Source organism: Astatotilapia calliptera, chromosome 10, assembly GCF_964374335.1.
Source record: "Astatotilapia calliptera chromosome 10, fAstCal68.1, whole genome shotgun sequence".
NCBI classification, from domain to species: Eukaryota; Metazoa; Chordata; class Actinopteri; order Cichliformes; family Cichlidae; genus Astatotilapia; species Astatotilapia calliptera.
Window position 1 is genome coordinate 12,908,422 of NC_137431.1, and position 23,616 is coordinate 12,932,037.

At 40.1% G+C, this 23,616-nt stretch overlaps 2 protein-coding genes across 2 annotated transcripts; one reads left to right on the forward strand and one right to left on the reverse strand.

Annotated features, from left to right (window-relative positions):
- The first annotated feature begins 5,312 nt into the window (after nucleotides 1-5,312).
- Nucleotides 5,313-17,623, forward strand: LOC113030216 (unconventional myosin-Ic-like). Its single transcript, XM_026181422.2, has 32 exons — nucleotides 5,313-6,340; nucleotides 8,857-9,015; nucleotides 9,109-9,224; nucleotides 9,898-10,096; nucleotides 10,282-10,362; nucleotides 10,489-10,668; nucleotides 10,750-10,848; nucleotides 11,046-11,153; nucleotides 11,250-11,321; nucleotides 11,406-11,525; nucleotides 11,639-11,721; nucleotides 11,866-11,971; nucleotides 12,064-12,144; nucleotides 12,232-12,323; nucleotides 12,406-12,500; nucleotides 12,625-12,671; nucleotides 12,813-12,893; nucleotides 13,007-13,112; nucleotides 13,674-13,791; nucleotides 13,867-13,980; nucleotides 14,088-14,164; nucleotides 14,401-14,469; nucleotides 14,770-14,854; nucleotides 14,952-15,111; nucleotides 15,225-15,308; nucleotides 15,455-15,548; nucleotides 15,644-15,699; nucleotides 15,783-15,918; nucleotides 16,754-16,824; nucleotides 16,906-17,003; nucleotides 17,077-17,176; nucleotides 17,289-17,623. Exons 1-32 carry the CDS (start codon nucleotides 6,323-6,325, stop codon nucleotides 17,313-17,315), a joined length of 3,132 nt encoding a protein of 1,043 aa, XP_026037207.1. The 5' UTR covers nucleotides 5,313-6,322; the 3' UTR covers nucleotides 17,316-17,623.
- Nucleotides 17,288-19,191, reverse strand: LOC113030217 (uncharacterized). The gene is made up of 4 exons (XM_026181423.2): nucleotides 18,988-19,191; nucleotides 18,787-18,888; nucleotides 18,306-18,497; nucleotides 17,288-18,192 (listed from the first exon to the last, which is right to left on the reverse strand). The coding sequence occupies exons 1-4, from the start codon at nucleotides 19,153-19,155 to the stop codon at nucleotides 18,001-18,003; spliced, it is 654 nt and encodes a 217-aa protein (XP_026037208.1). The 5' UTR covers nucleotides 19,156-19,191; the 3' UTR covers nucleotides 17,288-18,000.
- Nucleotides 19,192-23,616: the final 4,425 nt, after the last annotated feature.

Below are 23,616 nucleotides of genomic sequence, written 5' to 3' on the forward strand. Positions count from 1 at the left end.
GAGTGATTAAAGTCTTCCACAGCTGCAATTATCCAATAAAATAATGGCCTAATTGTAATTCTGAGAAGTCCCAGTCTCTACATAATAAGGACATTTTATTTAGGTAGCTTATTTTGAATGTACAACTTGTGTACTCTTAAGTCGCTTAAACGGGGTATAAATTTAACTTGAGTAAAGGCTCATAAAAGTTTTTCTTTTTTGCAGAGCATTTACCCAGCACAAGATTATGTTTAATTCATGTGCAGTTGTACTTTACATGTAATAAATCTATAATAGGATGCAGGGCACGAGCCTGAAAATTGTGTCCAGTGTTTTATACATCATTTTCTACACTTTTATTATTTTATTTAACTGTCTGATTCCCAGTGGCTCACCCCAGCCTTGCTCTTCTCCCACCACTGCCACCGCCATGCCATCCCAGCAATCCAGGACACCGCTTTCCTGCTCCGCTTGCCCATATCTGACACTGACAGTCAGACTTCTGTCAGAATCTGTGTGTTAACCCACACTACAGGTCCAAATTTTGGCCACACCATCTCATTTAATGGTTTTTCTTTCTTTTTATGACTGTTTACATTGTAGATTCTCACTCAAGGCATAAAAACTATGAAAACACTTATGGAAATATGTGGTAAACAAAAAAGTGTGAAATAACTCAAAACATGTTTTATGTTATAGATTCTTTAAAATAGCCACCCTTTGCTTTGATTTTACTGCTTTGCACACTCTTGGCATTCTCTCGATAAGCTTCAGGTAGACGGGTAGTCGGTCTTGAAGGAGTTCCCAGAGATGCTGAGCACTTGTTGGCCATTTTGCTGTCACTGTGCGGTCCATCTCATCCCAAACCATCTCGATTGGGTTTAGGTCGGGTGACTGTGGAAGCTAGGAGTTGGCTACTGGAACTCTGTGTGGCATTTATGTGGGCTCTAAACTGAGGTGCTGGTGACTTGCAATATGTGAGGCTGGTGACTCGGATGAATTTATCCTCAACAGCAGAGGTGACTCTTGATCTTCCTTTTCTGGGACGGCCCTCATTTGAGCCAGTTTCGTCGTAGCGCTTGATGGTTTATGCGACTGCACTTAGGGACACATTCAAAGTTTTTCAGACTGACTGACCTTTAGTTCTTAATGATGAAGTAATGATGGACTGTCGCTTCTCTTTACTTAGCTGGTTGGTTCTTGGCATAATATGAATTCTAACAGTTGTCAAATAGGGCTGACAGCTGTGTACCAACCTGACGTCTGCACAACACAACTGATGGTCCCAACTCCATTAAGAAGGCAAGAAATTCCACAAATGAACCCTGACAAGGCGCACCTGTGAAGTGAAAACCGTTTTAGGTGACTACATCGTGAAGCTTATTGAGAGAAGGCCGAGGGTTTGCAGTGCTGTCGACAAAGCAAAGAGTGGCTACTTTGAGGAATTTAAAATATAAGACACATTTAGAGTTATTTATCATTTTGTCTTTGCTACATGATTCCATATATCTTGCTTCATATATTTGATGTCTTCAGTATGTGTCAAAAAAGTAGAAAGTAGTAAAATTAAAGAAAAACCATTAAATTGGTGTCTCCAAACGTTTGACCTTCCAGATCAAGTCTCTTCAGTGGTGGAGCTGTTTTGCCCTTCCAACTCACAGGCCTGCTTAATGCAGCCTCCTCCCTCAGGCTGCCCTAGCTCTTTACCAGGCTCCTGGAATTTTTTAATTGTTTGAAATAAGATGCGATACTTAATTTTTTATTTTTTATTTTTTGCAATGAACACTGTTCATTGCAAACACCCTCAGAAAACTTACTAAGTAAACAGGGACAAAGTACGATCTGGCATTACTGAGTCATTGAGTTTCCCAAAAGTGCACCACATAAAATTCATTTAAATTGTGACATAGTAAAGGAAACTCATACAGGAAGCCATAAGCTGGTCTGTTTTCTACAGTAAAAGTACAATACAAGTCTTCCACCTTTGACAGAGGCTGACTTCAGTCATCTGCGTCATATCTCATTACTTTTAGCAGACAATTAACTTTAACATTACTGCCTCCTAGTGGATTTAGAGTCTGTAAATGGCCTGACATTTTCTATTTCCTTTGCAGAGAAGTCTTCTTTTGGTCACAGATTTTAGCCTTTAAAAAAAATTCAGCCTTGTAGTCTAGAGTGCCTGTGCTTTTCTGTAATTCTATCTGTTTAGACTGTGCAGGTCTGGACTGGAGTGCATTCAGTCCCCGCTGCTGTAGAAAATCAAGCCAGCCTTGATGTAGTCTGCAAGCATCGCCTGGAGCTGCACAAGTAACCGAGGCTGTGGCTATGACCCGACTTCTTCTGGAGTTCAGCCTGATAGAAAATGTTTATGTTCTATTTGATTAAAAACTTAGACCAGGTAAGCATATAGTTCTTTATTTATGTTTATGCTACATTACAGACATTTATGTGCAATATATTTATATGTCTCTGTGTGTGTTTCTGTGATCTATTAGATGTTTGCTTGTACTGCACTTTAGTACGCTTCTGTGAATGTTTTTGTGCTCAACAGAGCTGGAAGAAACAGGGAGCTAGATCTTAAATGCCAGTAGACTTCAGGGAAAGTCCTGGAATCGTATTTTTATGTTCCCAGAAAACGAAACATTAGGTTTCACTTTCTGGGAACCAAATTTAATGGTAATCCATCCCTTTAAAATAATAGCAGAGGAGCCTGTTCACTGTAATTGATATTACAACCACTAGGCAGAGCCCTAAGCCTTCCTTTAATTTAGGGCATCAAATAAGGCTTAACATATTAAGACACTCATGCTTGTTATGGTGAAATGATCACGCAGGGCGAGCTACAAATACTGAAATTCATCCTCGTGTTGCCTTTTCTTCTTATTAAAAGTGAAAAAACCTAAGATTGAAGGAAATAGATTACTACACCCAGTACTACATGTTCATTCTGGATTGTTGTAAGTTATTCCACAGCTTGTTTCTTCTGTTGGGTTTAGTTTTACACCTTGGTCAATTTATAAAGCGGTCTTTGTCGTGTAACAGAGATCTGGGGGATGAGAGGCAGCGGAGGTGAGCGTGAGGTGAAAGGGACAGCAGATGGGTGCTGATGGAGCTCAGTGCAGATGGACAATAGGGTTCCCCACGGAGGAATAATAAACAGCTGGGTTAGCCAGGCGAGGTAACCCAAACGATATTAGAATGTCCTTCGTGGTTTTAGTTAAATTTATAATATTCATGCATAGTGTGTGTGCAACAGAGGGGAAGAGAGAAACACCGCTTTTCCCTCCATAGCAAATAAAACACCATTCCTCTATGATTTATTGTTCTACTGAATCAGAAAACCCGAGCGACTTAAATACAAAATGAGAAAAAAACATTATTAAATCTTCGTCTCCACAGCTGACAGGCAGCTTGTGACAAGAAGGCTGGGATCTCTGGATTTCTTCCATAATGTGTCAGATGTTCAGAATTACTTTTTGAGTTTATAATGTGATTATCTGAAATTGAACTCAGGCAGAGGGTTGTTACCTGAAAGGGAAACAGCTGGAAAAAAATGGCAGAGATGTGCTTCACTTGACTTGCTTTTGAGACGCTAAAAGAATATTTTTACAGCGTTTTAGCACCGAGTTTGACAGAAGTGGGGCATCTGAGGTGAAGCGTTGAGGGGTGTGTTTGTAAGAGGAACTTAGTTTGAGTCAATCAGCTCAGTCTTGTCAACATATTTTAGTTAAGGTAAGGATTAGAGCCCAGGTCATCAATACACATTACTTAACCTTTATTTTAAGGCGCTAATATACAGTTATAGAAGATGTAATGAATAATTAGAAAAATATTTATCACATTACAGTCAAACACAAAGCCCGCTAATAAAGGAAGATCCTGAACATCAGGAAACAGGAAGGAAATCTCTCTTACAGGAACTGCTAAACAAAGATAGGAACAATGATTGAAAAACAACTCAGCTGGAAAATAGCATATCTTAGGAGGTGGGAATGGACTCTGCCATGAAACTGCAATTTCTTCATCACTGACTTTAGTATATGTGCGAGTTTCCTGGGCGTGAGCCTGACAGTGTTACGTATACTGTCTGTGGAGCAGAAAAATGCAGATGATGTTGAGAAAGTGCGTTCATGTTTTACATATGCATGTCATTGCACATTCAGTATCTTGGATATTTGCTGTCAGCAGTCAGCCTGGTGCATATTATGTCTCAGATGCCTGTATAGTAAGAACGCTTTAAATGGACTTTTCTGTAAGCTTAAATACTGCAAATGGAATTAAGTTTTTACCACAGAGGTATTTGGAGAAAAAAAATGATCATATAAGAGGAAGTATCATTTACAAGCCACCAAACTATAAAGAATATTTCCACATTGTTTGACTTCAAAAGGAGAATATGCTGTGGTTTTTATGACCCAACTTAATGATCAATTATCAGCTCATTGTACACACTTCCTTTTATTTTTGTGCTTCATATAAAGCTGACCTGCAGTGAATAGAGCTACACAATTGGAGGGGGTACGGTGAGAGAACCGAGTAAACAAAGGACATGTTGTGCATAAATCTGTGTACTCATGTAAGAAGTATTTCCTGTATACTTTAGGAGGCAGCACGAGAAATACTCACACCAGCTGACATACAGTGATCAGCCATAATGTTAAAACCACTCATAAGTGAAGTGGATAAATGTATCTTCTTGTTACAATTCAATGTTCTGCTGGGAATCATGTGGCCCTGGCATCCATGTGGATGATGCTTTAAGATGAACCAGCCATTTAAATAGAGCATGCACACCTCTCCATTGACAATAGCACTCCTCAGTGGTAGAAGCTTACCCCAGCAGGACAATGCATCACACCACAAATAGTCCTTAAGAACAGATCACAGACTCCACAGCATTCATCCAACCTCCAGACTCTCCACATCCTAATCCAGCTCATCTGTGGGATGAGCTGAACAAGCCCACACCACAGAGGCCGCACCTCACAACACACAGGACACAAAGAATCCCACCAACTCCCAGAATCAAAAACCACAGCACATGCTAGGCTGAGGTTTGATATCAACATCCTTAAGCGTCAAAGCTGTTCTGATAGCGTAAGGGAGACCTCTGCATTATGAAGTGAGGCTGACTGGTTTAAAATTGGTGTATTTGTGTTTATTGCTTATACAAAACTGTTTATCTCTTTTTAAGCACTATTGAGAGTAAGAAGGGAAAAAAATGTAAAAGGTTTTCCCATCTGGGCAGCATTATTCAGATTCCTCTCTGTTGGATATTTGATGCTGGCATGTGAAAGTGGGTGTGGCATGGAAACAGCCTGAGCTACAGTGAAGTGAGAGGAAAGATGAGGAGTGGGGAACCAGAGGAGGGTGCTGTTCTGTTAGAAAGGTGATGTGGCCTTGAAAGCACACACACATAAAAAAAATGCCTTGAATAGGAGGGAGGATAATAAGAGAGGAATCTGATAATTCATGCGCACGGCTCATACGTTAAGTCAGTGTTAAGTTAAAAATGTGTTGCGTTGTGGTTGTTGCCAGGAAAAGGAAACAGATGGGGAATGTAACACTTCATATTAATATATCTGCGGAGTAATATTTCTATGATGGTGTAAGTTATTTCGTCAGCAGTGGATGACAGCCACTAGGAGACAGGCAGTCTTGCTGGTGAAACACTTCCATAATTCACATCCCATGTGAATCTGCCTCGGCTTGTGGGAGAAAAGGGAGGGAGCAAACTAACAGGGAGGGAAGGAAAGAATGTCCTAAGGGCCAATCATGTGATTTCTGTTTTTTTTTTTCTTTTTTTAATAGCTGCACAGTGATTACATGCTTTTAGTCTGGGGCTCTTAGCAAGTTTTTCCAAACCCTCTCCACTCTCTGTTTTCTCTGGCCCTCTTTTTTGTCTCATTATCCAACAGCATACTTTCCCTCGACTTTTTTTTTTTCTTTCAGAGTGACGTGTGAGTGTAGTTCCTGCCCTTGTTTCATGCAGAATAGTTCAGAAGGAAGGACAGGGAATCACGGAGAGGCGGTGATTTACTTTGACCTGTCATGGACAAGATGAATTGAAGGTGCAAACAAGAGGAGCCGCTTGAGTTTTGGCCTAAGTGTGTGTGCACCGGGGAGTCAAGCAAGGAAGCGCAAAGACGTGACGGAAGAGACGCCAAGGCAGAGAGAAACAGAGAAAGTGACCGAAGGGTAAGACGTAAAGTTGCCTAATTGTGTTGCCCATGGGCAGAGGTGGATGAGAAGCTGCGTTTAAGAAGTCTGTGAGACAGGAGGAGGAGCACCAGCCTGAGGGGGAACCACCAGTTCAACCTTCTTCCAGCAACAACAGGACAGGATGAGGTACCAAGCCAGGGTAAGGTCCATGATGCTCGTTGTTTTATTTTCCTTTTTATTGCGGCCCACCTACTCGCGATTTGTGGTTACTTGTGGCTATGTTTAAGCATTTTCTGTACTGATACAATAAAGTCGATATCCGATCAACCTATTCCCTCTTTCTGCCATGGAGACACCAGAGGGGGAAAAGCAAAACAGAACAATGAGTCACTTGGAATTTTTTTCCTGTGTATGAGTCAGTGTATATTTGGGGTTTTGTGTAAGCCTTAACTCAAGCAGTCCGGATAAAAGAAAAAAAAAAAACATAAACACTATTTTTCCATTATATCCCTGCTGGCACAACTTTGGTCAGGAGCCCACCATGGTACCACTGCTGCTTATCCCTGGGACAGAGTGGTGGGGCATGCCTTATAAGGAAGACAATCCGAAATGAAGTTGGCCCTGCAGAGCTTAGTCATGAGGCCTAGGGCCAAGTCCTGCTGTTAACTTTCTTACTGCAGCTGCAGCTGCACCCACAAACCTGCAGATTTCACAGAAGTTCCCTGATACTCAGAGTCAAATCCTACATTAAGCTCTCATGCACCATCAGCTAGATCACACTCAAGGTGCTGTAAAAAGGAGGCCTCAGGTCAGTTCACAGAAAACAAAGCTACAGGGATTACACTTGATTCTGGTTAAATCTCCATCCCAGAGCTATAGCCCTTAACGTAACTGAACCACATATTACCTCCAACACGAGTGGTAGCAATCTTTCTGATTTTGGTATCAAAGAAGAGTACTGAATGAGGCCTCTGATCAATAAAGTTGACAAAAATCTTGTAATGAAAGAAAGCAAAAACACATAACTTGAAAAAGATCCTTACAAATTCAAGCTGGACACTGTGCAGGTACTCTGAGCACAGCAGCTACTCCACAGCACAGAAACTCTTAAGGTATGAAGGCTAAGGAAGCTGAAATGAAAGCTTTAGGCAAAGCAAGTCCTTTAAAGCCCAGAGCTTCAACTGTGGCCCAGTCATCTACAGCGAGAGAACACACTGAGATGAACTCTTGAGTTTCACAATAATGTGGCAGACCCCGTGACACTGTACAGAATGTGATGAGTTGCAACCTCATACACTGACTGTAACCTAACAAGTGTTATCCAGGCACTTTTCATTACAGCTGTTGCAGAACATTTGAAAACTGAAAACCTGCTACATCATTGCACCCCCTTTGTTAAAAGTACTGCAAGGATAAGTTTTTGTCTGCACTGCTCATTGCTTGTCTTTATATGAGTAGAATGAGTAGAATGTCAAATTGCATCAAAATCACTGAAAGCATGCCCTAAATCTGACCCTGAAATTCTTGAGACATATCCTTTTGGAAAATCTGACTTTGAACAGTAATTGCTTTTTGTAGGAAGCCCACCTGCAAGTGGGAAAACAATAATACGAGGTGAAGCAGAGAGGAGGGGCTGCAGTGGAAGTGTGCGGTGACTTCTTTGCGTTCACTTCTTGGCTGTCGTCCACTGTTGTCCTCTTGTGTTTTTTTAAGGATATTCCTGCATGAAGTGGTCAGAGATAATGACCTTTTAGCAGCGTTGGCCGGCCAAATGAGACCCTCGAGAGGCTGTTGCGTTCAAGAAAAACAAACGTCCTGTGGAAGTCTAACCCCTTTGTTCCACTTACTGCTTGTATTTTATGAATGTGAAAGAGTAGGGCTTGTTTCTTAAATGAGCCTTTGATACCGAACATAGAGCACCTTTTGTCTGGCTGTGGTATATTGTGCATTTAATATACGCTCAAGTGTTTTTCTGGATATTTCTCATCAGTAAGTAATGACTGCTGACATTTCTTTTATCTCTTTGCATGATGCTGCATGTTGTTGTGTGTATGTTATATCTGACTTCAGGGCATATCTAAGAATTTCTCTAGTAATTCGTTTCTGTCTCCACTACGATGTTTATCTTCACAGTGGGGTTGACATGTACACACATTTTTCTAGTTAAACCCCATCTGGTGATATAAAACTTTGTGTACTGTGTACACACATGATAATACACTGTCTCTGTCGAAAAATAGAGGAGTCTATCCTGTCTGTTTATCATTAGGATTCCTTAAATTACTTCTTTGTTTAATCTTGGCATGCTTGGTGGAACTGTTCTTCTTTGTGCACTTGCAGGACTTGTTTCCACAGCCAAGAAGCACTCTGTAAACTTTAGAGAGCGCCGCTTGGGGGATTTAGGCCTGATTCATTTGCCCTGGCATTTTGAAAGTGTTTTGAAATAAATATCGTGCCATCAAAATCATGTGGTAATTATTGTTTTCTTGTGCGCTGCGTATTAACCTGTTTACTGCTGGGTGAAGCTGGAAATATGAATTGTCCTTTTGTGCCCCCTGCTTGTCAGCAGCATGTAATTGCTTATGTTAGATATTTATAAGAAAGATTAAAAACCTGTCTTCGATTGCCATTTAAGGCAGGAAGTGACTCAAGAATGAAGAGAAATTCACATTCCATGTACGTTTGTAACGATTCTTTTTCTCCTTTTCTGTGTAGGAGGTGGACATTGAGGGAAGAGTGCGTCTGGTCATGGAGGGTGCGCTGACTGCCCGGGACAGGGTTGGGGTGCAGGACTTTGTCTTGCTGGAAAACTACAACAGCGAGGCAGCCTTCATAGAAAATCTGCGGCGGCGCTTCAGAGAAAACCTCATTTATGTAATCATTTTTCTTCCTATTTTCTAAAACATTTCCCGTGATGTGATAAGCCATAACTTGAACGTGGTGTCTACTCCCTGTGTTTGATGTCAGACGTATATCGGCTCAGTGTTGGTGTCGATGAACCCGTACAAAGAGCTAGAGATTTACTCCAAGCAGCAGATGGATCGTTACAGAGGGGTCAGCTTCTACGAAATATCGCCTCACATGTGAGTCACTTCAGGCTCCTCAGGCGTTTTTTTATTAATGGTTCAGTTTGATAAACACCAAACAAAAACTAAATGTTGCTTCAGTTTTTGCCTTTTGTCTGACTACAGCTCAAAAAACCCTAAATATTAAGTCAGGATGAGAAGAAAGAAAATCACATGAGCAGATAATTATGAACTAAATCTGATATTTTTAAAATATTATATATTATTTATAAAGTGATTATAAAATTAATCATGTGGAGCTACTCGCTGTGCCAACCATTTGTGAATAACAGAGTAGCTGAAAGTGGCTTTATGTAAAGTTGGCTGATCTGAGCTTGCTTTTTGCACATATCCGTAAATCTCATCTTGCTATTTAAATTATTTTAGCTCCCTACAGCTGCAGCAACCCTTACAAGCTGCTTGGAAACCCACCCTAGCTACTTATAATCATAGTAGTAATCTTACTGCTCTCCCTACCTTAAGCTTTCCACATATGCACACATATGGTCAGGGAGGTCCCATAACAGATCCCTACTACCAAATACAAATTACTGCAGATGGAACAACAACCTCTCTGTATTTGCTTTGGGTTTTCTGGATCTACGCTGATTTTTGTGTGACTTTATTCCACTGCTGTGTTTTACCTGCATGTTGATCTGTAGCTGAACCTGCATTTTTGTTTTTTCCTCAGCTATGCCTTGTCAGACAACACTTACCGGGCCATGCGGACCGAGAGAAAAGACCAGTGTATACTCATATCAGGCGAAAGTGGAGCAGGTAAAACAGAGGCCTCCAAGAAGATCCTCCTCTACTACGCTGTCACCTGCCCCACTAATGATCATATGGCAGCACTTGGTGACCGCCTGCTACAGTCAAACCCTGTCCTGGAGGTATTTAAAAATTAGGCTTTTCAAGCTGATTAGCCTGTATTTGCAGTGCATGATATTATCTGACTTATCTGTTATTTTTATATGGGACTTTTGTGGGATTTTATGTTGCATTCTTTCTTTTAATTTCACTTCCTCTCTCTAATTTCCTGTGTTTTTTTTGTTTTTGTTTTTGTTTTTTTACAAAGGCATTTGGCAATGCAAAAACACTAAGGAATGACAACTCCAGCCGCTTTGGGAAATACATGGATGTTCAGTTTGACTTTAGGGTAAACGCTAAAACTGATATATTGGATAACATCATATCAGTCATCATAGCATCGAAAAGCAACAACTCTAGAAGAAAACTTTAATAGTTGCTCTCAGCTCTCATCTTTTTGTGTAACCTCTTCAAGGGGGCACCGGTGGGTGGTCACATCTTAAACTACCTGCTGGAGAAATCTCGTGTAGTACATCAGAACCACGGCGAGAGAAACTTCCACATCTTCTATCAGCTTCTGGATGGAGGAGAAGATGACCAACTCAACACTCTGAACCTGGAAAGAAACCCCCAGAACTACCGCTATCTGGTTAAGGTGTGTGTCGCGCAGTTTCAAGAATTACAAATTGTCTGCACCATTAGTTTTAGCATCGTTTTAAATTGTTTCTTTTTTCAGGGCAACTGTCCCAGAGTCAGCTCCATAAGTGACAAGAATAATTGGAAGGTTGTGATGAAGGCCCTTCCTGTCATTGGCTTCACAGAAGAAGAAGTGCAGGTCAGTAACAGTCAGAGTTTTACCATGTTAAAATCATTTTATATCATTGCAACACTGGAATCCTTAATGAGCTCTTTTCTGACAGTTTTGGTATAAATAATGCTATTCTGAACACTACATCATCATCGACGCATTTGAAAAGCAAATTGTTCATCTGTGAGGTTGTTGCCAGCTGTTCTTTCTGTCTCCCGCATCAGAAATTGCTGAATATCATCGCCAGTGTTCTCCATCTGGGAAACACGCAGTTTGGGGAAGGGGAGGAAGGTGAAACCTATATCACCACTGAGATTTCTAATCTTGCAAGGGTCAGTACAATCCCGCTAGTATTGACAGATGTTTAAATATGCTTAGAAATCTTACAAAACAGCCTGACTGAGAGCAGATGTGTTGTTGTTCTCCAGCTGCTGGGTGTCGATGGCTCAGCCCTTAGGGAGGCACTCACTCACAAGAAGCTCACAGCCAAGGGAGAGGAGGTCATCATCTTTTCATCATCACTCCTCAGGTTTTCAGTTGTTCGATGCACATGTTTTTACTGGGCTGTTTTTATGTTTATGCAGATGATCACCCCGCTAAATTTTGAGCAAGCGGAGGCTGCCCGTGACGCCTTAGCCAAGGCTGTGTATGGCCGGACCTTCACGTGGCTGGTGGAGAAGATCAACCAGTCGCTGGCTCTTAAGGTGCAGCACTCATAACAACTTAAAGATAACAAGAGAAATTCCTCCATCTTATTGTGAGGCCGTTGTTGTCTTCTATCTCTGTCTGAATGATGTGCACTGTATATGCTGTGCAGGATGAAATCTACCACAGCAGCAAAGGTTCCTCAGTTATAGGGCTTCTAGACATCTATGGCTTTGAGGTCTTGCAGCACAACAGGTATGGATTATATTCTTTTCCTCTTCACCGTCATCTGCTTCTTAGCGCAGTTCGTCAACCGGTTTCGCTGTCAAAAGTAGCCTTCAGTGTCCCTGCAATGTGCGGTAGTTTTGTTCTGTTTTAAAAGAAGTTTCCCGCCTGCAGTTTTGAGCAGTTCTGCATCAACTACTGCAATGAGAAGCTCCAGCAGCTGTTTATAGAGCTGACCCTCAGATCTGAGCAGGAAGAATATGAGACGGAAGGAATTGCAGTGAGTACAGCTGCTAATTGCGTAGTCAGTGTGAAACAACTATTGATATCGAATTTCGATGCTAAAACTACATTCTTTCCTTTCACATGCAGTGGGAAACTGTGCAATACTTTGACAACAAGATCATTTGTGACCTGATAGAAGAGAAGCACAAAGGCATCATCTCCATTCTGGTGCGTAAAACAGCGTTGAGTTTGTATCTTTGATTATTTATTTCTCTTTCCCTTTTTGAGAAATTAAATAGCGTGAATAACTTACAGGACGAGGAGTGCCTAAGGCCCGGAGAAACTTGTGATGTCTCCTTTTTAGAGAAATTGGAGGACACAGTGGGCGGCCATCCCCATTTTGTCACGTAAGCATCATCTTATATCAAAGACTTGTACTTGTACTGTACAATATATGTGAGTAAATCTATATGTGTGTGTTTATTTCAGGCACAAGTTGGCAAATGGAAAGACTCGCAGGGTGATGAGCAGGGAGGAGTTCAGACTGCTGCATTATGCCGGAGAGGTCAACTACAATGTCAATGGTAAACTGTTAAGGCTGGATCAATAGCGTATTCATACTTACATTTCCTGTTATGAGACAACACATAGAGAGGATGATTCACAAGCAGCTTATTCCTCAATCACCGTGTTTTTGCTTCCATTCAGGTTTCCTCGACAAGAACAATGACTTGCTGAACAGGAACCTGAAAGAGGTGAGGATAGTGAAAAGGGACAAGGTAGAGCCTCACCGCAACCTTTGAAAACCACTCTGTCTCCTGCCATTGCTTGAGTGAAGAGGAAGAGGGGGGACATCTAATGTTGACTTGTGGTTTTGTGGTTTGGTCTCTGTTCAGGTCATGTGCCAGTCAGACAACCAGATCCTAAGTCACTGCTTCCGCAGAGAGGAAGTCATAGACCAGAAACGCCCAGAGATGGTAACAAATCAGTCACACTCTCTATGTTGATCATTTGTAGGCATGATTTAAAAAAACAGAAAATACACTCTGAGAATTTCACATCATTTAATTTTCTTTTGTTGATCATTTAGGCTGCCACTCAGTTCAAAAACAGCCTGATGAAACTTACAGAAATCCTCAGGTCTAAAGAGCCATCCTACGTGCGCTGTATCAAACCAAATGACGCCAAGCAGCCAGGTACATGTTTCACATCCTGTCATATTAATTGGGATATATAAGCGTTTTTATTTGGGAGGGTCCGGGTCTCAAATAAAGGCTTTATTAGAAGATCCTAAATACAGATCAAGAAAAACAATGTAAAGGTTACTCGTCTAATACTGGCTGCTGTGTTCTCAGTTTTGTCACACGGCAGTGAACTAGAAATGATGTTTAGTTGGTGATTCATAAACTAATTATGTTTGACCTAATTCTTTTCTTACGTTTCCCGTTCTCAATCAAAACCTCTCAGAAAAGGAAATACCTTCTTAAACACTCTAATAGTAAAGGTGGAAGATGTGTTTTGTTTGATTCAACAACAAACTAGCATGTGATTACAGAAGGTTATAAGTTAATCTAACAAAAGGAATTTTGATTTAGTCGCAACTTTTTTAATAAAAATGTCCTTTTTATTTCAAATAAATAAAACCCCCAGCTTCTTAATGTATGTAATGAAGCTTATCCTGCTGTTTGGATTGCGTTTCATATCATTGGCCAGAAATATTTCTTTGTTACTAATAAATACGGTTTCTGTCCCTGCAGGAAGGTTTGATGAAGTTCTGGTTCGACATCAGGTGAAGTACCTGGGCCTGATGGAAAACCTGAGGGTCAGGAGAGCTGGCTTTGCATATCGTCGGCGCTTTGAAGCCTTCCTGCAGCGGTAGTTCACAGTTGCAGTGGCTGTTTACTTTATGTTCATTCTTCTTTTATTGTAACCGTTCATAAATGCTCTTAGGTATAAGCCCCTGTGTCCTGAGACGTGGCCCAACTGGCATGGCAGACTCGCAGATGGAGTTTTGACACTGGTTAAGCACCTGGGATACAAAGATGAAGAGTACAAACTGGGGAGGTAACTTGTTTGGCATTTAATCACACTTCATTGCAATAAGTGTCCATTGAAAGGCACACTGATTTTGTGTTGATCACAATTTTTTTTTTTTTGGCTGCTTTCTGCAGATCAAAAATCTTCATCCGTTTTCCAAAAACTCTTTTCAATACTGAAGATGCTCTAGAAGCGAAAAAGCCAGAGATAGGTAAGCAGCAATAGCAAGGATTATCAAACTGAGGGCGTCACAACTGAAATAAAATATAAGGTAGTGATGCAAATATTCATGAAACACACTTCTAATGAGTTTAGAGTGTCAAAGATGTGAAGCTTCAGCTTTTTGGGAGGTTTTAGTGAAACAGCTCCTGACTTTAATCATCAAAATGAACACATTTTAAACACAATCATAAGGTACGCAGTAAAACTATATTCCTCATGTTTCAGCACTGACCCTGCAGACATCATGGAGAGGCTACAGAGAGAGGGCCAAGTACCAACGCATCAGACGTGCAGGTCAGACCACCTCCAGCTGTTGGCGCTCTCATACTTTGCCACCTTTCTCCTTAAAGAATAGCCCCTAAAATGAGAATATACAAGTGTTTAATGTGTTTGTATAGTATTGTTACATTGGCCCTACCTGCTTGGTACAAATGCATAAATCTGCAATACAGCTTTGTTTCATTTCCCCAGCATTCCTTTGTGGGTCTAAACTGACTTTATATGTCTGCTGCACTAACGTTGGGGTGTTCTCTTTGGCTGAGTATAAGAGCTGTCTTGGTGTTTATACGTGCATGTGTGTATATATATATATAGTGATAGTGATCCAGTCGGGGTGGCGAGGGATGAAAGCACGCAGGAGAGCTAAAAGGCGTCGCCAGGCTGCTGACTTAATTCGCAGGTGCTTGAATGAAACTTTTTTTTGGCGTCTAGTTTTTGGTGCTGTGTTTTGCAAAATATAATAATTTCCATCATGATTTTTGCATTTTTTTTCCCAGGTTCATTAAAGGCTTCATCTACCGTCATGGGGAATACGGTCCTGAGAATGACTATTTCCTGGATCACGTTCGTTACTCTTTCTTGAAAAATCTACGCAAAAACCTGCCCAAGAGTGTTTTGGACAAATCCTGGCCGACACCTCCTCCGTCTCTCGATGAGGTGCAAAAACCCCACATTCAAATTGAGTCCCCCCGCTGTCTAAGATCATTGCACACAGATAATATGATATTTGAATAGATAGTCTGCATTGTTAATTCTTTGGTCTCCTACAGGCATCGGAGCACCTGCAGAGGCTGCACATGCGGAACATGGTCACAAAGTATTGCTGGAGAGTCCAGCCCGAATGGAAGAAGCAGGTACACTGATAACAGAAGATGGTCTACCTGTTATCTTGTTGTTGTATTTTCCTGCAAGATGGTCAGATTGCAGCTGACTGGCTTTCATTTAGTTGTTTTGTTTTAATCTTTATTTAAATCTCACTTGATTTTTGTTTGTCCTCTAGATGATGCAGAAGGTTGTAGCCAGTGAGATCTTCAAGGATCAGAAAGACAGCTACCCTCAGAGTGTTGGAAAGCTGTTTTTGGACTCCAGGCTTGGTACACGTTTATGTATTCATTGTCTTTGCACTTGTTATCCACCACCCACTGGCAAGCATAAAAAATTCACAGAGCATTTCTACTGCTTTATACAGAACGTGAGCAAATCAGTCTCAAAGTCGTCCAGACTCTGGGCAATGACAAAGTGCAGGTAGGGTTTGTTTTTTTTTGTTTAAAGCCTGATGGCGATAATAAATGCTGCTATGGAGTAATGCGTCTCCTTGTCCTTTTCAGTACGGTGTTTCAGTCATAAAGTATGACAAAAGGGGTTTCAAGCCGCGCCCTCGCCAGCTGCTCCTCACTAACACCTTTGCTGTGTTGGTGGACAAGACCAAAATCAAGCAGAGGATCGACTACACAGCTCTGAGAGGTGAAAACCAGCCCTGAGAAGGGGACAGTTTTACAAATGTAGTATATTGAGATAGTTATTGAGATAATGTTCTTGAATTCATCACTTGTAAATGCATATTTTTTGTAAGGGAGGAATCTTTACAGTTTTAAATCCTGCTTCTTCTGTTTTTTTAAACGTCCATCTGCGGTCACAAAATCTAAACGGCTTTTTCTGGAAACTTCAGCTCAGTCTCTAGAGACTCTCAAGCAGAAGTTTCCATATCTGGATGATAAAGTGGACTGTGAACTTATCAGCTACTGCTAGCAAACTATATAGGTTCAAGTTCACGCACGTATTCTAATTAGTGCTGTAAAACAATGTAATAAAAACCATCACAAATTCGTGGATGGGCTTTACATGGGAAGTCGTTATGAGTCAGATAATTCTCTGCAGACTTGAATCAACAGAGGGGATGTCTAGCAGGCAGCTGTTGACTACAGCAGCTGCCTCTGCAGGAACACTCGTTACTCATAACGGTCACAGACTTAACTCCGCTGTGCATATGAATCAGCTAAGAATGATTTGCCCCATACAGTTGTTATCATAGGGGAAAACTATCCACAGAGATCAAAACTGTTTTGCACCAGACTGTAAAAGATGTTGTAAAGTTGGGGACTTTTAAGATCGGAGTCTACGGGGAATAACTTGCTTTTGGAGTTAGCCTCAAGTTGCTATTAAAGGTTTCTGGCACTTTTGCAATGGCTTCGTGTTACAGTTCAGGAGGTCACCACAACACTGCTAGGTATTCCATTATGCACATTGTGACTGTTCAGTGTGCGTTTAGTGATTTGTTTTGTGTTTTTTCTTGAAACAGATATCGCTTTGAGCTCTCTCAGTGATGGGATGTGTGTTCTTCACATCACAAGGGAGGACAATAAACAGAAGGTACAGTAGGACACAACAGTCATGCCTGTGTGGAATAAAGCAACCATGCAGCCACTCTAAAGCCCGCTGTCTCTCCCACAGGGGGATCTGCTGCTGCACTGCAGCCACTCGATCGAGCTGGTAACAAAATTAGCCATGATGGCCAACAAGACCAGCAACGTCAACATCAACCCGGGCAGGTAAGATTCAGACTGACTGCTTCTGTGTGGTGGTCACCATCAGTCCATCTTATCATCTGTTCTTGGCACGCAGCATCCAGTTTACTGTGGCCCGAGGCAAGGAAGGAATAATTGATTTTGTGAGGGGCGCAGAGCTGAAAGTGACCAAAGGCAGACGAGGACATTTGCTAGTGGTGAGTCAGCGGCTGCTCTGATATCATGTGGGGAGCCTGCAGACAGGGAGGGGTGTTTTGATACCAAAAACATTTGATAGCTGACTGTGTTCGATCTGATTTCACTCTTCAGACTGCCCCTCAGATCAACGCCACATGAAGACACAGAAAACCAGCTAACTGATCAGTTTGCAGCTTACAGGAGAAAACCACAGAATACAAAACATGCCCGACAGAGTGCTTATTGATTCATATTCTGTACATCTTCATTATAACAAGATTATCTTCAGTGTTGCATTAACTATTGATAACCAAAGATGAAAATTAAGACATGAAGTAGTCGCCATTTCAAATGCTGTAACTCTTTATTGAAAAAAAATACAAAATATTTATCAAATATAAAATGTCTTCTGTAAAACACTGTATTACATATTGCAAGAGAATTAAAATAAACCACTTTGAAATAAATAGCATTGTAATAAATATTTCAATAAATAGCAAAATATCTTTGGAAAGTCCACTAGATCGAGGGCGTGGGTGGAAAAACAGGATGTTGGGAAGCGTTCTCGCCGTTCTGAAAGCTCATGTCTAACTTACAGTCAGAGGTGAGACAGAAACTCTGGGAAATACCCAAGAAAGCCCTTAAAATGAGAAGGAATAAAAAGCAGACTCGCAATAATCAGAGCCCCTCGCAAAATGTTAATAAAAACACTTGAATGAAAACTATCACAATCTTTCCAGTTTGATCAAAGTGCTGAGAGTCAGTTCAACTATTTCTTCCTTTTTTCTCTTTGACTTTGTGCGCATGTGTGTGTGTGTGTGTGTTGTCTTTTTTCAGTTTTGAGTCATGACTGTATTTTCGTAGCCAGTAAAAGAAAGTCTCTTGCCAGCTTGGTGAGGTAAAGGTCCAGATCCCTCAGGATGATGTAACCTTCCACTCGGCTGTCCCATACTGTCCTGGACCTGCTTGCTGGGTTCAGGCGTGTTTGTGCCAAAGCAGCTGCTGGCCTTTTCCAAGAGCTTCTCAAAGAGCTCATCTAGAGGAGAAAGCAAAACAAATCTTATATCAGACCATTTTTGATGTCACTTCCTCCACAGGGAAGGGGGATGATGAAATGTGGGTGGATTTCAGTAAAAAGACTGTTGATACCTGAGTGCTAACTTGGCTAATCAGGTCCCGCAAGTCCAGCTGAATGTGTCTGATGTTCCGAGTTAGAGTTGTCCGAGCATCCTGCACCATCTTCTGATCTTTCTCCTCGTTCTCCAGCTGTATTCTCTTCCACTCCAGCATATTCCAGTAGGTTTTCATGTCCCAGAAAGCGGCATGCAGTCGTTCCCACTCCTGAACGCACAAGTGACAAGCACATGATTACATAATGAAGCGTTGCACAACCCCATCTGTGCTTGAAGTTTCAAAAAGGGGAATTCCATGCAAATTTTTACAAGCATTTTTATTCTGTAAAAGCAAACCTTCTGACAGAGTCATCAGGTTTCTTTCTTTTTTTTGTTTGTTTTTTTGTTCTCCTCATAATGGAAAAGGTCAAAACAAGAAATTCTCAGAATAACACCAAAAGTTAATCAGAGAATGATTTTCTATGAAAGTGTTTTGAAACACAGAGGGACTTACTAACCGTCAGATTAATCCACCGATAGAATTCTGTGGAAAGTGAGGGCAGATCCTTCAAGTGTCGGCTTCTGTCCTCAAACTGCCCGTTTCCCAGCTGCTGCTCCTTCTATAAATATTACACAAAACAATAACTTATAAGTTTAAGCTGAGAAAAAAAAAAACAACTAGTGTCAGACCATGGAGTAGAACTAAATTTAGTACTTACATATTTCCCTAGCAGCTGTTGCACACGAGTTCGAGTGGACCTTGTGTGCTTGAAGCAATTAAGATACAGGGAATTAGTCTGAGCAACTGGTAATGAGGCGGATTGCTCCATGCAGTCCAGTATACAAAAGAGGAGGAAGAGGGCTTTCCAAACAGCCATCTGAAACATCGGAGACAAGACCAGAGTTATAGGTTAGAAATCATCTGCGACCACGTGCGCCTTCATGGGATAAACTAATGAACGAACAGTTTGTGCAGCTGCTTAAACTCCCAACGATTAAGTAAAATAAGCTGACTTGGACTTCCTGTAAAATTGCTATGTATAGAAAGTAACACTTCTGAAGAAAATGAATATGGCAGATGGGAAATTTAACAACATTTCTCTAAGAAATTCCACGCCTCATCTGTCATCCCCTGCCACATGACATCCATATGCTTTCTTTCTTAAATTCCAATAAATGGTTAAACTGTGAAAAGGAAGCTCTTTTTTTTCTATGTCCTCTTCTTTTTCAGCCTTGCACCTAAAAGTGTCTGTGCAAAGACCTGAAGTCAAATCTCTTGAGTACAGATAAAACTGACTTCAGCAGGTGGTTGCCACTGCAGGAATCATGTAATTAGAAGCGTTGTATGTCTTGTCCCTTTCAGGTTTCCTGACTCAGTTGTAATTAATCAGCAGAAAAAAGAAACAAAAATCTTCCTTTTTTAAAAAAAAGTTTCTTCTTTTTGTTGTTACATATGCTCTCGATGCAAAACAGTCTTCATGCTGAGTCAGTCAATCACTTACTAACTGGAAGGATAACAGTTCCCTGATCTCCCAGTTCAATGTACATTAAGACAGCACAGTCATTAAGCAAACATAAACACACTGTATATATATATATACATACATACACACACACACACACACACACACACACACACACACACATATATATATATATGTGTATGTGTGTGTATGTGTGTGTGTATGTATGTATATATATATACACAGACACACACACACATATCAATATCTATATATATATACATATATAGATATTGATATTGATATCTATCAGAAAAACACAAACACCCTCAGACTCTTGTAAACTAGTGTAACATGGGCTTACCTCGGAGGAGTAGTGAGTAGTGGTGTAGTGCCACTCGCAGCAAGATAATTTCATGCTTTACTGGCACTCACAAACACTATATATTCTCATGTTCTTGCTTTCGGTTTCACACGGTGTCTGGACTTTTTTGTTTTTTTTTTTCCTCTCTCTGCCGTCTCGCTCTCTCTCTCACTAAGCATCTTGTGGTGACTGTATGATTCAGAAAAAGTCATTCACTGTGAAACTAAAATAGGACTGCCGTCTTTATTTTTTGCTATCCCCCCCCCCACACACACACACACACACACACTTGTAATCATCATGCTTGTAAACTGCTTTTCTTTTGTGTCTTTCTATTTCTATACTCTATACTCACAAATCTGTCCATTTTTAGGTCATTTAAACATGGACGAATTGATAAGACAGAAAAGAAAAGGAAGCATGAGAATAAGCATCTACTTTTAAAAAAATCATCTGTTTGAGCTGTAACTGCCACTCTGGCAAGTTGACCGCAATGCTCAGTGTTTAGTTTACACAATAAATAAAAACATAACTTTCTTAATTCCTGAAATGTCCAGTAATTTACTGGGGAAAGGTGGAAAAACACTTCATCAACATCAAACACTTTTTGACTGTGCATCTTTAGGGAATATTTCAGTCTCATGATGTGGACAAGTTACAACAAGCAGTTTCACTGAATGTCAGGGAAACAAGATGGAAAAAAAGACCAATTTTAAAAAAAACACCCATGATGTCATCAATTGCATCACTTGAAAGCTATACACAGATTATAATTAAAGACTTCTGGATCTTTTTTTCGTTTTACATATATATAACGAAAAAAAGATCCAGAATTCTTTAATAGTAATATATATGTATTTATATATATCTTTGAATGATGTTATCCTAAATCCTTTTGAGTCCTTCTTCTTGTATCCTCCTTAAAGGTACCTGTTTTGATATCAGCATTCCCTTATAAGAATAAAAAAAAAACACAGTTTAAATAAATAAAATTAAATAATTAGGAATTCATGATATTTTACTGAAATTTGTGCTGCCTGGTTTGAGGTATTTTGCAGCTTTCAGGTAGGTTCAGGTCTCTTCAAGTAAAAATCAAAATCATTCAAGTTCTATTCCAGAAAATTGCTTAACTGTAAAGGGGTTGATAATGATTTTGAGGTAAATTCCCAACCAGACATGAATTCAGTGCCTTCAGTACTGGAAGTCACCTGAGATTAAAAGAAAAGAAAGCCGGAGCAGTAATCTGTTATCATGTTGAAATTTGATCCGTCGTTATTGGACCAAATATAGTTTTGCACGGTACGATGCCATGGAAAGTGCATCTGATTGTTTTTTGTTTGTGTTTTTTAGTGCGGAAAATACATGCCTGCTGAATTTTTACATTTGACGCAACTTAAATCAATTTCTGACTGTTTGGTACAAATCACAGCATTTTTTTAAATCACAGATTTAAATAATTCTCACATGATTATTATTTTGGTTTATTTTTGTGCAGAATTCATTGACTATATAAAAACATGTTCCTAGAGTCATTTCACAGTAACCCAGTGTGCCAGTTGAAACTGTGTAAGACAAACTTCAACAGGTAATGCTACATGAGACCCATCACAATATATTTAGTTCATGTGTAAATAATGTTCTACATAAATATTACATTTAGTTTTTTAATATTAGATTTTAATGAGTTAGCTTAGACCTGTTTTTCATTTGTCTTGCTGCCTAATTTCCTAACTTCAGCCAGTAAATTTCAGTACAGAAGCAAGTTTTATCTTGTGACAGAGCAATGTGTCTTCTCTAACAGTTTACCTTTGCTTTTGTGTTGTTTTACTCTGTGTAAAATTGATCTTTCAGACAGTGGAGGAAACTCAAATGGGCAGCTTTACTAACAACCAAGCTTAAGCTAAATAAAATGCATTTTCAGAACAACTCTGAAGAGGAACATAAAGATATTCTGTAAGATCTTAAATTAGGTTTGGGTATTCACACAGTGTTTTTTAGACAAATTTCCAGAGTCGGTATGTTTTTGTGAAATTTCTGATATGCATTTGGTTTCAAACTATGAAAAATTCTTATCCCTAGAAATTTTATTGACAGGAGGTTTCACCCTACCTCTTTGTTGTGTGACAGTTTCACTTTGGCATTTAAGTTATGGTTTCAGTGAATTCGCTTGTTGAAGCCACAGGTTGTTTTTATCTAGACAGTCATAATAATTCTGTTTTTGGTCTGTGCTTTTTTACTAGCTGCTGGTTATTAATCTGTTATTAACTTGCTGTAACCAAATGTGACTGGCTTTCTCCTGTGCGGCCTTTTTAGACTCCACTGATGACGCTTCTAGCACAAGTACAGGACTGTGTTTCTCACCTGTCTGACAGAGTTCATAGAAACAACTGGGACACTTTGTTGGCAGAAAGAAGAACAAGAGCCAGCTGCACACTTTGTAGTCTTGAAAACAACACGTTTCTGACCTGACTTTTACAGCGATACAGCAGAAACACCCCAGGATTTCTATTTAGCTTGGATTACTTGTATATAACAAAAACGGGGTACGAATGTTTTCGTGGGGTCAGGTTAATTCACTTCTAACGCTCCAGCCTTTCATGCACCTTCATGGTGGGGATTTTGAAATTTGTACTTTGTACTGTGAAATTATGCATTTATACTTGGCTGGTTTTCTTTTTCTGCATCTACTGTTGTTTTTTTTTATAAAGCAAAGATTACAATAAATCAAATTACACATTATGTTTTTTCACTGAGTCTTGTTAAACATACAGTATAAAGATTTAAAATGTTGGATACTTAGGATTCTTTTAATTTGGAAATGCTAGAGAGACGTCAGGTTATCCTACATTTATTTAAAGTATCTGCTGTTACATAAAAACATTTCACACAGTCAGACTGGATATGCTAAACGTCTATATCAGTGTTGGTTTGTTTAACTCCAGAACAATCTCTAAAGTTTCTTTGAACTGCGCAAACAAATGAGGGCTAGGTAAAACTATTTAACTCTTCACATAGTTATTCTGATTCTGGTTTACAGTTTTTCACTTGTCATTTCGAACTAGGGTACTACTTCCTTGCCCTTAATCTCGGAATTCAGGTGTTTTCAGTCGTATTGCCATGGGTATAAGATGAAGCATTAAGCCATGCAGTCTGCCTTCACAAACATTTGTGAAAGAATAAGTCTTTCTAAAGAATTCACAGAATTTCAGTGTGATACTGTAACAGGATGCCGCTGTTGCAACAAGTCATGTTGTGAAATTTCTTCCCTCAGACATATCCCATGATGTAAGCAGTAAGTGGTAATATTGTGAAGCTGAACTACAGGAACTCAGGCACATAGCAGACCACATAAAGTTAGAGTCACATATAACGAGAGAGGAGTCGCCAAGTGCAAGGCGCGTAGTACAAAAGTCACCAACATTGTGCTAAATGAATAAAAATAAATGAGTTTCAAACCTCATCTGCTATTAACATCAGCACAGTAACTGTGCACTGGGAGCTTCAAGGCCATGGAAACCCTT